Raw genomic sequence first — 15,546 nt, 5'->3', positions numbered from 1 at the left:
CTCTTTTTTTTGAATATTCTCCCACTCTGAAGAATTTTCTTGTCACTCTGAAATTATATGCAGTTTTCATAATGGAGTGTAACAATATAATGAATTAATTATGGTTATTTTTTTCTTATGAAATGCTTTGTCTTTATTTTAAAAAATCATGAAAATTAGGACTTTTTATGCAAATGTGAAAATTTTCAAAACTAGATATTAATAATCGAGTTTGATGAAAGACTTGTCTTACAAATTCATAAAATAGTCAGTTTCTGTTAGAATTCTAGATTCAATCAGTAAAATTAAAGCACTTTGTTTTCCTCTCCCAGGGTTCGTACGAGTCATGGAAATCCTGGAAAGTCGTGGAAAAAAAATAAGTGAATTTCAGACCTGGAAAAATCATGGAAAATTAAAATTTCCATTGAAAGTCATGGACTTTTTTTTTAAGTCATGGGAAAATGTCTTGGACAGAGATAAAGTAACAGTAACTAAAATAGCAATAGAGATCTTGAGTGATTTAACAGTATAGCATATAAAAGCTATTAAAAGTGGAAAATTGAACGATCCCAAAATCAAATCTTGAGTTATTTTGAAAAATCATTGCATCCACTTCTGTCGCAGCCGCTTGCCTATTTTGTGATGTGATTTTACTGCTTGCACATCTCTTATTTTGAATTTACTGTTATTTTCAACACTTCTTATGTTTTATATTCTGTAGTAGCGAACTTGCACGTTCTTGGTTTTGCCACGCCCACTCAAAAAAAGCAATTCCATTGCATCACAGTTAGATTTCATCACTCGTAAGAACTTTGTGTTTAAATTTATCAAAGTTTATGTTAATTTGTTGAAGTTTTTAAAAAGTAAAGCTCTTTACTCAGGCGATAGAATACAGAAAAAGAGGAATTCTAATACTCTAAAACTGTAGTGCCCAACGTACGGCCTGCAAAACTAATTCATGCGACCCTCTGCTACGTTCAGTGTCAGGATTCAAACGTGTTCTGGAATTTCTGAATCAATTAATTTATATGCATTTGAAAATGTTGCAAATAAGTAAACAAAACAAGTACTTTTGAATCAGAAGGTTGATTCATTACTGAATGGTTCTTTTCAAAAAGTATCTGGTTTAGAAACATAAAGAACTAAACAGGGTTCGTACGGGTCATGGAAATCCTGGAAAGTCATGAATAAAAATAATAACAGAATTTCAGACCTGGAGAAGTCATGGAAAATTGAAATTTTCATTGAAAGTCATGGAAATTTATTTCAAGTCATAGAAAAATGTCCTGGACAAAGAGAAAGGAACAGTAACTAAAGGAACATTAGAAATCTTGAGTGATTTGACAGTATAGCACATAAAAGCTATTAAAAGTGGAAAATTGAACGATACAAAAATCAAATCTGAATTTTGAAATCTCATTGCATCCACTTCTTTCGCAGCCGCTTGCCATTTTTTGCGATGTGATTTTACTGCCTGGACATCATTTATTTTGAATTTTCTGTTATTTTCGACACTTCTTATGTTTCACATTCTGTAGTAGCAAAATTTCACGTTCTTAGTTTTGCCACGCCCACTCAAAGAAAGCAATTCAGTTGCATGCGAGTTTGATTCCATCACTTGTAAGAACTTTATTATTAAATTTTTCAGAGTTTATCTTAATTTGTTGAATGTTTTAGAAAATATAGATATTAAGTGAGGCGACAGAATACAGAAAAAAACGAATTTGAATGCTCTAAAACAGTAGTGCCCAACATACGACACGCAAAACTAATCCATACGACCCACTGCTGCGTTCAATGTCGGGAATTAAAGGTGTTCTGAAATTTCTGTACCTATTAATTTATATGCATTTGAAAATGCAAATTTGTAAACAAAACAAATATACTTTTGAATCAGAAGATTGATTCATTACTGAATGGTTTTTTCAAAAAAGATCTGGTTTGGAAACATAAAGAACTAAACTATGTGGCTTTACTTTAAAGAACCAAAATACTGTCAAGTTATGTGGATGATGAAAGGCACTGTTGACACTAAAAGGTAACTTTTGAAGCAAATTTATTGAAACTTAATGATGACTCATTCAACCTTTGTCCCATTCAATATCATTCTGCCTGTTTAAAAAAAAAAATCATACATTTAAGCATCATCATATTTGCTTCACTTCATTTTTACTTTACTTAAATTTATATGATAAAGATAAATAAGAATAGTTTAGTTTTTTAAGTGTGCACTTATATTTTTTCCACAACGAGTAAGTGCTTCAATGAGGCTGTGAGACGTTTTGCTAATGCTCATTTCCAAATGTTACCAAGTTTGAGATTAAATAGTGCTATTCTCTTCATGTAACGAGGTCATAAAAATTTTCATTGAAGTCATGAAAAAGTCTTGGAAAAGTCATGTAATTTTTTCATCCAAATAGAGTATGAACCCTGAAAACTGTGTGGCTTTACTTTAAAGAAACAAAATACTGTCAAGTTATGTGGATGATTAAATGCACTGTTGACACTGAAAAGCAACTTTTGAAGCAAATTTATTGAAACTTAGTGATGACTTATTCAACCTTTGTCTCATTCATCATTATTCTGCCTGTTTATATATATATAAAAAAAAAAAAAATAGTCATTTAAGCATCATACTTTTCATTTCACTGCATTTTTACTTTACTTAAATTTAAGTGATGAAGACAAATAAGAATAGTTCAGTTTTTTAACTGTACACTCATATTTTTCCCATTACAAGTACTTCAATGAAGCTGTGGCATTCATGTAGACGTTTTGCTAAAGCTCATTTCCAAAAATTAGCAAGTTTGAGAGTAAATAATGCTATTTTCTTCGTGAACAAAGTCATGAAAATTTTTATTGAAGTCATGAAAAAGTCTTTGAAAAGTCATGGAATTTTTTCATCCAAACAGAGTTTGAACCCTGTATATTTAACACTGAGTTTTTGAAATACTTGAAGAAGTAAATGTTTTTATGAGGGGTGAGCATTTTTCCCAAGCAATAGCACTATGCCCTCAAATGCCATGAAGCAACCCACAAGAACTAAATCCCACCAAATGCAATCAAGAACCCTATAAATGGACCTCACCTCCCCCTTAAAAATTTTAGGGTTGCAGCCTATGCCATGAGGACCTTCTTGTAGGTTCCCTATGTTTTTTGTAAACTATGAAAGTAGCATAATTTTAAGTTTTATAATGTATAAAATGCTTTTATACCAATAGATATCAAGTTCAAGAAGAGCGTATTCCTCTCGCACCTCTATCGTTGACAAATGGTCGGTCCTCTTCCCAGAGTAGCTTCATAGACAGGTAAGAATTGTATTTTATTTATACGTTTGAAAATAATAGCTATACTCTACTCAACTTAATCTCGCATTTTGTTTATTTTTAGATCAAATATGTTAGACAGCTCAGTTGATGAAGCACCTGCTCCCAGCAAGACATTTATGATTCGCAAATTAGCGAGTAAAAATGTGAATTTCATGATGGCATCAACTAGCACAATGCTTGCATCAACACAACATTACACCTATAAAGAATTACTCAGACAAATTTTCAATTTGGATAGGATTGAGGTTCAGACTATGCTGTCTTCCAAAGTTAGCATGATGTTGATTACTTCTATAAGTTAGTAGTCATGTTATTAATATTTTTGTGATATAAGTTTTGATATTGTAACATATAAATGCGACAACATGTATACAACCTTACTAATATTATAAATGCAAAAGTAACTTTGTTTGTTTGAATATTTGTTTGTTTGTACAATTCTTTCACGCCTTAACTACTCAAAATTTTGTATACAGTAGGGACATCTGCACTTAGGAAAGACCAGGGTTGTTTGGTTTAATCCAAGTTGATAGGTTTTAAAGTGTTTTTTTTAAAACCCATGTGGTTTTTCAAAAATGTTTTTTTTTAAACTTCATCGTTTTCCCCCAAATGTTTTCATGAATTTTACATATTATTGCAATGAGTAAAATCTAATTGATGCGAAGTAACTAGCAAAGCTTTATTGATAAATTACAGATTTAATAAATTTAGAAACTTACATTTTTTAAGGTAATGCAAGTTTGCTAAATAGTTTTTCTTTCGTTTTTTCTTTTTTTAAATCAATGCAGCTTTCCCATTAGGTACATAAACATACAAGGGAGACCAACTAAGTTTTTCTAAAGTTACATGGAGAACAAATCCAAGTAGCTCTTTTTTGATTATTCAATTAATATTATTTTTCAGTCTTTTGCGTTTCAAAATAGTCCAAAAAGCATATTTCAGTCAAAACTTAATTTACTACCTAAATTTGCTTGATTACTTAAGATTAATTGAGATAGATTATGTACCATTGAAACAATGCATAGTGTATGTAAATTTTAGCACAAAAATATTTAAATGACAAAAAAAAAAAAGTCCAAGAACACTTAGAGTAGGCATAAAGTTCTGCTTATACCTGCACACTTTTTGCATCCCCGATAGACGATGCAGTCGGAGCAAGAAAAAAAATACATAAAATTATAAAAGCAGAAAATATTTGTTACTCAGTGCTCTTATTGAAAAAAAAAAAAATTAATGCCAAATTTTCACCTTTCAATTTTTTTTTCTTTCAGAATATAATAAAAGAAGTCTCATGTATGAATGGTGGAAGAATCAATAAACATTAATTTTAATGAGTCTTCATTATTAAAATAAGTTAGAAAAGTATTTTCATACTGAGACTTTTAATTTTTTTTTCTTTTATAAAAACAAAATGTATTCCTAAATGCATTAAACCAGGAGAAATAATGTCTTTAACGGAAAAGATAACTATTTTCTTAAAACCTACTTGTCCTGTTTCTATCATTGTTGTCACTGATACATTAGGTAAATAAATTACATGATTTGTACGTTTTTTTTAAATTTTTAAACAAAATATGCATTGATCTTTTGATTTTTAAAGTTCTGTAATGTACATCAGACTTGTGATTCATTTGTAGATACTGCAAAATACTTTCCATGTTTAAGAATGCATTATTTTAACTTTACTTTTATTTTTTTATTTATTGTAGATAGCTATGATTATGAGGAAATTAATTTACAAGAATTTATTCTTGGTTATTTGTAGTAGTTAATAATGTCTGAACTATCACAGTAAATTAATTCTTTGATTTTTTATACCAAGGCCCATTTACGTATTGTATTTTTTATAGTAGTTGAAGATTTTCAAACAATTTTCTCCTATAGAAATTTCTACCTATGAGGAAATGAAATTACAAGATTTTACTCTTAATTATTTATTTATTTATTTATTTTTTTATAGAAATTAGGTACAGATATGAATGTTAAAACATTCCTTAACAATTAATTGATAAAATCTTCATGATTTTTCTTGAAATAAAATCGTTTTCTTACAAATAGTGAAAGAGCCCAAATAAACCCGGTTTAAACCAAAAAAAACTGGTTTAAACCAAAAAGAATCCCTTTTTTTGGTTTTTTACCAACCTTGGGAAAAACGTCACAGCCAAAAAAAATTTTTAAAGGAAAGAATTTCAAACAGTAGGGAAAGTGAAGTGTGCTCGACAAATCATTAACTACTAAAGTAGAATTTTTCCATATGTAGTAAGATTCCCAAGAATCTAAATCATAGTGGAAGAACAACGGCAAATAAATTTGGCAAAAGAAAATTCAAAATTATGATTGCAACGAAATTATGTTGGTCCAACAATGTTGAGCGACAGAGGAACGCTTAAAATCCTACTTTTTTTTAATATAGTTTTCATGTACCTTTAATACGGAATTTGAGAGCAGGTCTAGTCTATCCCATGCATGTCAATCCACACTGACAGGAAATACTATAAATCTCCCATCTGTCAAATTCCTGAACAAGGTGTTTAAGTTGTGAAAATTTCAGTTTATTAATTGGGGAAAATGTGTCTTTTTCAGGATTTTAGCGATCTAATGACTGATTCCTGGAAAAAGGAATAAAACAACAGAGTTAAAATAATTGACAGGATTACATGTTTGATTATAAGTAGTTGAATTAATTAATTTCCTGTAAATGGTATATGATATCAATTGAAAGAATTGAAAAATTGTAATTTTTCTTGCATTGACTATTCTTCTAATTCTATTTTACTTTCCTAAGAAATGAATTTTTTAATAAGCATGTCGCTGGGTCGGTTTTTTTTATTTGTGTTTAAAATATGAGTTTTCCTTTCATCTTGACACTCGGTATGTGTCGTGAATTGTTTAACAGTTTTAATTTCATGATTTGTTAACTGTTATTAATCAGTTATTGCTATCAATATCACTGTGCCTCAAAGTCATTAAACGGAGACTGCTGTATAATAAAAAGCAAATTATAACATAACTAATGATTGAAAAAAAAAAGGGTAAATATATCATCATGATTTTCCTTTTAATTAATTGATTAATTTTATTATTGAATTTTCATTTATTCATTTTATTTAATTAGCATTTTTTTCAAATTTAATAATGAACCACTTACAGTCTAACCTTGGATTATATGGAATTGGCAAACATCCAATTTAGAGAAATCTAACTAAATGAGGGGGAAAAAGTAAAAAATTTGATGCGCATGCTCTGTTAATTCAATGTGACTCTGATTAATTTAGAGGCCAACATACATCTGCAAATCCTGGCATTTCCAAAAACTAAAAGATGTGTGCATTTCCCACCTGTAAACTGGATGTTTGCCTTTCCATCTCATGGATGGTCAGACTATAGATAGGATGTTTTCTACTTTACAATATTAATAAAAGTCTTACTAATTAGGTCAATACAACTGTTATTTACATGACTATAGTTGGAAAATGTTGTTTTATAAAAAAATACTAATAAGTACTTGTGATGTTTTAGGTTGTGTTTTAGTTGTGCTAGATTTGTTACTAAATGTACTGGAAGATGATTTATTTGCTATGGACCCCGGAGCCTTTTTTGCTTGTGGAGTATTGTTTCTTATTGTCATAGTTTTAGTTGTTGCTCTTGCATTGCAACCTTCTGATCAACAAAGATTATCATTTAGGGTAAGTTTATTTCTATTTTTCAAAAAGATTAATACTATTTTTTTTAAAGTAAATTCTGTAACTTGCTTTAAAATAAAAAAAGCTATGAAACAAATGAAAATAGTTATTTTTATTTGTTTCAAGCATCAAAGTAAATGCTACTGTTCAACTAATTGCTTTTACTCTTAAGTGTAGATTGTTTGTTTTTAATCACTCAAAACTGACAATTTTGACAATTGTTTGAACAGGAGTCACACTCCTGTGTCAATTGCCCCGCATAGCGTCCAATCAAAAAATCTGCTACAGGCAGCACAAAAGTTATTTTAACGTTTTTTGCACCAAAACAAACATTTTTATAATCCATTTTAATTCATTTAATTTTTTTTACAATACAGTCGAGTCTGGACTTACGTGAAGGATGCGTTCCAAGACCTTTCGCATAAGTCAAAACTTCGCGTTGTGGAAAAGAGTATGTAATACTGATTCTTTATCAACATACCCAATTATTTTAGCCATTTTTGAACACCCCTCAAACTGTTTCAGACCATTTCTCAACTATATATTACAGTTCCTTACATAATGTGGGCTGAATTTTCTCATTATTCAAAAAATACTGTTACGATGCACACAAGCAGGGGGTGAGAGAGACATAAAATAAAACAGTGTGGTACCTACAGTGTGCAGAAATAATAAAGCGCTTCACTATAACAGTTGCACAGTATATACAATAGATAACTTAGACTTATGAAAAATGTTGTTGTTATCTGTAAATACAAATCAAGCAATACATTTGAACTGGTGCGGTGTGGGAACTTGCATAGACAGTGATTCTAATAAAAGGATGAAAGTACATTCATGGATTTAATATTTAGTAATCAATAATGAAACCTATACTTAACACCAGGATTGCTTTCCAAATATTTTCGTGATACGAGCGAGGAATTCGCGTTTGCTCTAAAATTCGTCTCCGTAAAAAACTTGCGTTATAGCCATTTCGCGTAACTTGAATCGTGTTGTTGCGGGAGTCGACTGTATTCAATTGTTTCTGTTAAATCTAAGCTGAAATTATTTTAAAACAAGCAGCTTCATGTAAATTATTTTAAGTAATAATATTTTTATCAAAATTACAGTTTGGCAGCACTCTTTGATTTGTTATACCTGCTGCATTTATGAATAGTAGTCAAATTTAAGTTATTGACCATTCCTGTGAAATTGGGCTATTATGAGATTTCCTGAAGCATTTCGTGTTATCCTATCCTTAATGCAATTTTTTATTTTCCTATATGGTACATATCTGAATACATTGTATGAGGCGTTTGATATCAAAAGCAGCTTAACCAGGAGAGGCAGAAAAAAAAAAAGATCACGGATTGAGCTGTTTTTTAAATTAATCCAGATATTGATTGCAGTTTTTGATCTAATTGAGCAGGATGCAATCCAAGTTTCTTTGTAGTATAATAGTATCCATTAAAAAGTATCAAATTAATAAAATAAAAGAAGTAAAAACTCTTTGATTGATTGTGCTTTGATACCAAACTCCTGATGTGAAAATCAGCATTTTGAAATTATTATATATATTGAATTCATTCTCTTCTGTCCAGGTTCCTTGGGTTCCAGTGGTACCTGTGTTAAGTGTATTTGTGAACTTTTATTTGATGCTCAAACTTCCTGTGGATACTTGGTATCGCTTCCTATATTGGATGATTGCTGGTATGGCAAAATTTTCTCGTTTTTTCTTTTGTGTCCCCCCCCCCCCCCATTAGTATTCTAAACTATTTTTAATGGAATGTGAATAAAATTTCTAAAAAAACTGAAACTAAAAAAAATGTTGTAAGATTGTTCAAAGTTTCAAACGTTCAGGCAGGACTGTCTCTTTGCTGGTATTAGTTTTTGAAGAGCAACATCGTGATGCAAAAATTTTCTTTCAAAATTTCCGAGACTATGGAGAAGATGTTTTATGATAATTATTGTTCATCTCTGTTTTGCACTCTAAGCTTTCACTCCCAAAGCGTGTTTTCATTTTATTTTCAAAAATAAGATAAATTGATATAAAAATTGGGTTGTCAATTGCCTCCCCAATGTCTATGAATATCACTCACCAATTTCCCCCTGGATTTGAAAAATGAATATTTTTACATGTAAGTGGGCATGATTTTTGTGATTTTCATTTTAAGTTTCCATTTGAAGTTATGAAATGAACAAAACTCCCAGAAGATATCTTCCTTTCCTTGTTTTCTTTTATCCAAATAGTATACAACTTTTACTATATACTTCGCTATGCTTATAGTACCTTAAATCAGACAGGAAAATTTAGAAAGTTTTCAGCGAGCCATGGCTATTGAATTTGCTTTTTAACTAGTAATCAGAAAGCGATACGTTGCTGCTGTTATCAAGGTATTTGTTAAAATGTGCCGTTGAACATTTTCCCCACTTCAACAAAAATTTCCAATGCCATATTGATTTTTATCTGGTATAATTTCTGTAGTAATATAAAAGGCTCAGTTGTCTTCACATTACATTTTTTATGCTTTCAGTTTTTGTTAAATTCACATCATATTCTCTTTCGTTTTGATATTTAGCTTGGTTTATTCACATCATCTGCTAATGTTTTTTTGAAAGAAAATAGAAAATATTGATTAGGTGTTTTTGTTTAGAATTCAGGAACCGCTCAATGAGAGGTCACTGTGTCCTCCCAAAAGTGTCCTTATTCAGCAAATTTTGTCTGTTAACTCGGCTAATTTAGTAATATAGTTCTGATGTTGCAATATCAAAATGCCTAAATGTCCCTTTTCATTAAATATGTGTATGTGTGCGTGTTTCTTTAGGATGACAGACTGGTTACGACACCATGAGTTCAGAATAACTACAACTATAAAACACTTTGCATGAAATAAAAAATCACACTTGAACATGGTTAGAGGTGGAGGAATGCTCTGAAAAATGCCAAGTTCTTGTTACACATGAATGTTCATCTGGGAATGGGCAGAAATGCTAAGTAACAGTACTCTCAGGGGTCTGTCCAGGATTTTTCACAGGGTCTGTTTTTTGTGAAAAATTAAATAATTTTGTGAAAAATGAATAAATTTTGTGAAAAATCAAATAATTTCGCGAAAAAAAATGTTTTTTTTTTTTGTTAAAACGAAATTTTATAATTTAGAGATGGCACAAACTGCATCAATTAAACTTAAAGTTGAGTGTTTTCCTCTTCTATGTCGAGAATATCATTCTGGAGTGTTTTTCTGATATTTGGCGGGGGGGGGGGGGGGGGGGGGGGGGGGGCATCGCTCTCTCAAGTATCAATATTTATCTACCATTCTACATTATGTTAAATTATACTACAAATATTTCTGTCCAGTATTTAAAATAATTGTAATAAAAAAATAATAATTGTAATAAAAAAATAATAATTCACTCTTAAAAAGCACAGAATTTCGTTTAAAACTTATAAATTCCGTGATTTTAACAAAAATAAAAAGTTATTTTAATTGTTTACCTCTTAACAAAGCGTAATAAACATCAAAAATTCGAAAAATCGGATTCCGATAGCGGATGCAAAGAGATCGCAATTCTCAAAGTGAAGGCATCGAAAGTACAAAAACGACTTGTAAAAGAAATATTTTTGATAAAATTATTTTAAAATTGAATTTTAGAGTCCTATGATAAACATTTCATTAACATCTGTGGACATAGTTGAAGCAGAAAAAAAATAAATAAAATAAAATAAACCATCTATTCAGCATTTTAATTTTTGACTCATAACAGAAAATGGAATTTTGCTTTAAAAACTTGAAATGAGAGTTCTAACAGAAATAAAGAGACTTTTCATTTATTTGCATCCTAATAAATCGAAGTTAGCTCGAAAAAAGAACAAAATATGATTCTCATATCGGATGTTAAAAGATTGCATTTTTCAAAATGTAGACATCTAAAGAAAAAAAAACGGTAATTAAAAGAGTTTATTTAAAGTTAATCATCCTTGTTAGCATCGAAAAATCAAAACCCATATATTTTTCTCCCAAAATAACAATTAAACATCGCACAGCACCGTAAAAACGCAAATATTGACAAGCTAGTAAAATTATGAGAATATTATCTAATCAAGTCATTATTAAAGGTTCAACGCCAGACGCTTAATGATGATAATTTTGAAGTTGGTAACCCTATCTAGCTGATGCGATCATATTTTTTCCCTACCCTTACTATCCTTTTGCAGTTCTAAGTTCATTTCGCAGTTATGTTATTATTTTTTATTAAATCATGAGTGGGGAGAAAAGTGCTTACCAATGCCGTTTCAGAAAAGTTTACAACAACATCGCTGCTAATTAGCTGTGATAAAACAAACAAACAACCATTATATTTATTTGGCAGTAGCAATTATTTATCGCTTGCAGGAGCATCGCAAGAGTGTGCCCCAGAGTGTGCCCCGTCTTTTTTCTTTCAAAATTAGCCGATTTTGTATAAGCTGATCCCTCTAATTTGACTTCAAAAAGGTTCCAAAAATTATCGGTTTATACACAGAAATATGCCTTATTTTGCTTTCAGATTTGCTCTTTCAATAAAAAAATTGTGAAAGATCCGATCTTGTTTATCAGAATTTTGTGAAGGGTCCGTTTTGTCTGATCGGGATTTTGTGAAAGGTCCGTTTTGTTTGATCAGGATTTTGTGAAAGGTCCGTTTTGGTTGATCGGATTTTTGTGAAGGGTCCGTTAACGGACCCAAATATCCACTGGCCAGACCCCTGACTCTGAAGAACTAATCCAGGGGCACCTTTGAATTGTGAGGAACACAAAAAAGCAGGGTGGGAGGGGAAATGACCTACTTTGACTCCGGGAATTTTAGAGTTTTCAACTCCGACTCTTTTACCTCAAGATCAGTCCAACTCCAACTCTGGCTCCACAAGCACTGGCAGAGTTCTGAACTTGGAGGGAAAATGACAGACTCCGACTTTTGGAATATTAAATCTTAGACTCCTGACTTTGACTCCTTTATCCCAAAATCAGTCTGACTCCGTAGTCCTGCTAAAAGGACTAAGTAAAAAGGGATTAACATTGATTCCCAATTCTAGTTTTTGAAGTTCAACAATAATTATAATAAGTAATGGAAATAAAAACCAATTTTTTATTCAGTAAATTACCGCCCATTTGCCAGGGCTAAAGCAGAAATACACAAAATACAACGCCAGTTCAGTCATTTCCAGCCGAGGCAGAGGCGTAGGAACTTTGTAGAAGTAGGGGGAGCTGGGACACATTATGAGAAGTGTCTGGTATGTAAGGGGCAGAAGCAGTGGCCCCTTAAAATAATTGGTGTGGGGGGGGGGGGACTTTAAATTTTTTTTTTCTACATATGAAATTTGCTTCGTAGCTTCCATCTCTTTTTTATCTTGTATCAATTGTTTGTGGAGAGAATAAGGTGATAAAACTTCTGGTTTTGAAAGAAGGTCAATTAGTACTCGATGATGAGCACGTAGAAATAGAGGAGTTTCGGGGATCCTCCCCCGGAAAATTTTCAGAATTCTTGTTCTAAAAACGAATTTTTAGGCGATCTTTGGTAATGTTAAGGGGAGAAAAGGTTTGAACACCTTCCCTGAAAATTTTTCGAAATTAATGTCTTAAAAACGCGATTGTATACCATATTTGTTGACTTTAGCAAAAATATGACTCGAAGGATTGTCCTCGATCGATTTTTTGAATCGATTTACATCTCCGCCCAATATTTCGATTTTTAAGTCTTAAACGTAATTGTAGACAACCTTCAATGATGTCTGAGGAAAAGACTGTAGGGCTATACTTTGGAAACTTTTAAACTTGAAGTCCTACTAGAGAGCGTTTTTCAATGATGTTATCAGAAAAGGTTCAGAGGTTCCTTCTCGTTAATTTTTTCGAAATTGTGGTCTCTAAAACACGCGACTGTGGATCATATTTGTTGGCGTTAGGGGGCCCAGCAATTTTTTTAAATTGAAGTCCCAAAAACGCAACATTACATAATCTCCCATGTTGTTGGAGGGCAAGGTATCTAGGGACTCTCTTCCGGTAATTTTCAGGGAATCGGAGCCTTGAAAACAAAATTTGAGGTGCTCTGTAACAATTTTGGAGGAAAGGGGAGGCTTCGACAGCGTAGCATTTAGAAGAATTTCTTATTTTCTGAGAACTTGAAAAACGCGAATAGATGAAACAGGAGGGCGGAGAAACAAAACGTTTGAAATGTGTTAAAATGAAGTGTTCGTTATGTATTATATTGTTCAGATAAGTTCTTGTAAAAGTCTTTGATAGAAACTATAAAATATTAGTATAATAATATTGTTGGGGTTTTTATCTGCAGTAGTAGATGAAAAGTAACAATTTTGTCATGAAAATATATCTGTAAGGGACGAAAAAATCGTAATTTAGAAAGCAAAAAAACAAGAACAACTGTAACTTCGTAAAGTATAATCTGAGGGGTCAGAAAACTTAAAATGAGATAAGTTTTTGGAAAGTTGAAATTATTTGAACAAGTACAAACAACCTTAGCAATCTTTTTTAGTTATGTCTGGAACTCCTATGCTATTCATATGCCAAACTGACTCATCACCCCCAGCTTGCTAGACACTTAATCTTTTGTTCCAGAATTATAAAGAAATTAACCCAAAAATCAAAAATAGGATGTTTTTTCTAATTTGTGTGGTCTTAAAAATGTATTCTAGATGATCTTTGTAAATGCTAGGGTGGAAAAGCGGCCTGGGAGCGTTTTCTTTCGGCATTTCTCGAAATTGAAACTTGAAAAATTTAATATTTTTTCTCTAATTACGTTAAGGGGGTTGGTATTTTAGGGTTCTTCCTGGAAATTTTTTTAAAATTGTTGTTCTGAAAACGCAGTTTCAGACATTATTTGAAGATGTTAATTAGAGGAGAAATCCGGGGCCCCCCTCCCAGAAATTTGTCGAAAATGAACAATCTAAGAAACGCAGCTGTGTGCCATCTTTGATATCGTTATGAAGACTGGAAAATTTTCCAAATTGGAGCTCCAAAACCAATTTTATTTGACTTTTAATGATGTTAGGGGTGAGTTTTCGGGTGCTTTACCCCAGTAATTATTTGAAAGATAAGGCCTTAAACGAAATTTAAGATTATTTTAAATTATATTGGCGGAGGTGGAGGGGGGGGGAGGGGGCTGAAGCTCATTAATAAAATTTTCGAAGTTAGTAGTCAAAACGCAGTTTTAGATGATAGTTGGCTATATGTTACTGGAAGGAGAGGTTCGGGATCCGTCTTCAGCAATTTTCCGACAGTGAAATTCCAGAAACGCAATTTTAGATGACTATAGTTGACTCACGCGAAGCATTCGAGTTCAAAGGAAGAATTTTCTGATTTCAATGCAACCTCGAAATGCTATAGAACAAAGCAATGCGTAGTAAAGCAGCAAAATTAATTGAAATTTATCCTTCTGCAAAGTCAAACTTCGATTTACCCTCTTAAAATCAATGTTTTGTTTCCTGATTTTAACAACAACAGATATACAGCTTAGAATTTTGCTTGTTAGTGGAAACTTGGATTAAAATTCTGCTGAAAAACAAAAACCCATTAAAACGATATTTTTCGGCCCAGATTTGTACTCCCACCCTTTCCCTCATTAGCACGCTGCTTTATCCAACCAAGCAATGTGTCTTCGCTCTCAGCTGCCATTCATTTCCAAAATTATTTGAGTGGTTATGCTTTTCCATAACGAAATTTTCAATTTCTAGAATTATATTTTTATTTGTTTGAAATACATGCGTTTGCGGCCCCCGTTTAAAAAAAAAAAAACTTTTAACATTTTGAATTTTTTGGTAGTTCAGATTTATCTTAGTTTTTACACTTTCTTTTGTTTTAGATGTCATGTCTCGAGAACATCGCTATAAAATTTTTGTTTAATTTCGCCTTTTGTATTTAAACACTTAGAACTAGCACCTAGCAGTGGTGTGACTAGTCATGACATTTTTAAATCTCGCCTTACTCTGTTTCAACTTTTTCTCTAATTAAAATGTATTTTGGTGGCACATATATTTTTCTCTACTTAATCACTATTTTCATGATGATATTTTCACAAAAAAAGAAAAAGAAAAAAAAAAGAAATTTAAAAATGCCGCAGCCCCTATGAAGTTATGTTTATTTACGTATTCATTTTTACTTGACTGACGCTTGTCATAGATTTGTACTAAACACTGAATACTTTCTTTTCGTTAAAAAATGTTCGAAACGTTCGTTTCAGCGCTCCTCAGAGGTAATCATAATGCATAACCTTGCTTGGATGTTTCTAAATAATATTCAGAGATTGCATTTGCTTTCAAATTTCGCATAAAAAGCTCTTTTTGACACTTTTATTCTATTTGCTCACTTATCATTTCTATTACATGTTCTTAAGATCGCAAAGGTTTCCTTTCTGCTTTTTTTTTCATTACTAATATGAAATCGGTGACGCCATTTCTAAAAAACTGGGCCGGGGGGGGGTAGCAAAACCCTTCTTGGTGATGGCTCTGGTGCCCCCCCCCCCCCAAAAAAAAATGTTTGGTTATGCTACGCCTCTGACTGGTACTGATTTGCGCAAGTCGCGGAGTAGAG

At 31.8% G+C, this 15,546-nt stretch overlaps 1 protein-coding gene across 1 annotated transcript in view; it reads left to right on the top strand.

The window, feature by feature from the left end:
* The window catches only part of LOC129222531 (cationic amino acid transporter 3-like), a 73,151-nt gene extending 58,292 nt beyond the window's left edge, over nt 1-14,859 (top strand). Inside the window, exons 10-14 of the mRNA XM_054857043.1 lie at nt 3,201-3,274; nt 3,384-3,605; nt 6,828-6,994; nt 8,575-8,701; nt 14,819-14,859. Coding sequence (XP_054713018.1) covers nt 3,201-3,274; nt 3,384-3,605; nt 6,828-6,994; nt 8,575-8,701; nt 14,819-14,859 — 631 coding nt within the window. The remainder of the gene's footprint in view (nt 1-3,200; nt 3,275-3,383; nt 3,606-6,827; nt 6,995-8,574; nt 8,702-14,818) is intronic.
* Nucleotides 14,860-15,546: the final 687 nt, after the last annotated feature.

The sequence above is a fragment of the Uloborus diversus genome, chromosome 5 (genome assembly GCF_026930045.1).
Source record: "Uloborus diversus isolate 005 chromosome 5, Udiv.v.3.1, whole genome shotgun sequence".
Lineage (NCBI taxonomy): Eukaryota > Metazoa > Arthropoda > Arachnida > Araneae > Uloboridae > Uloborus > Uloborus diversus.
This window is presented reverse-complemented; position numbering and strand designations above follow the sequence as displayed.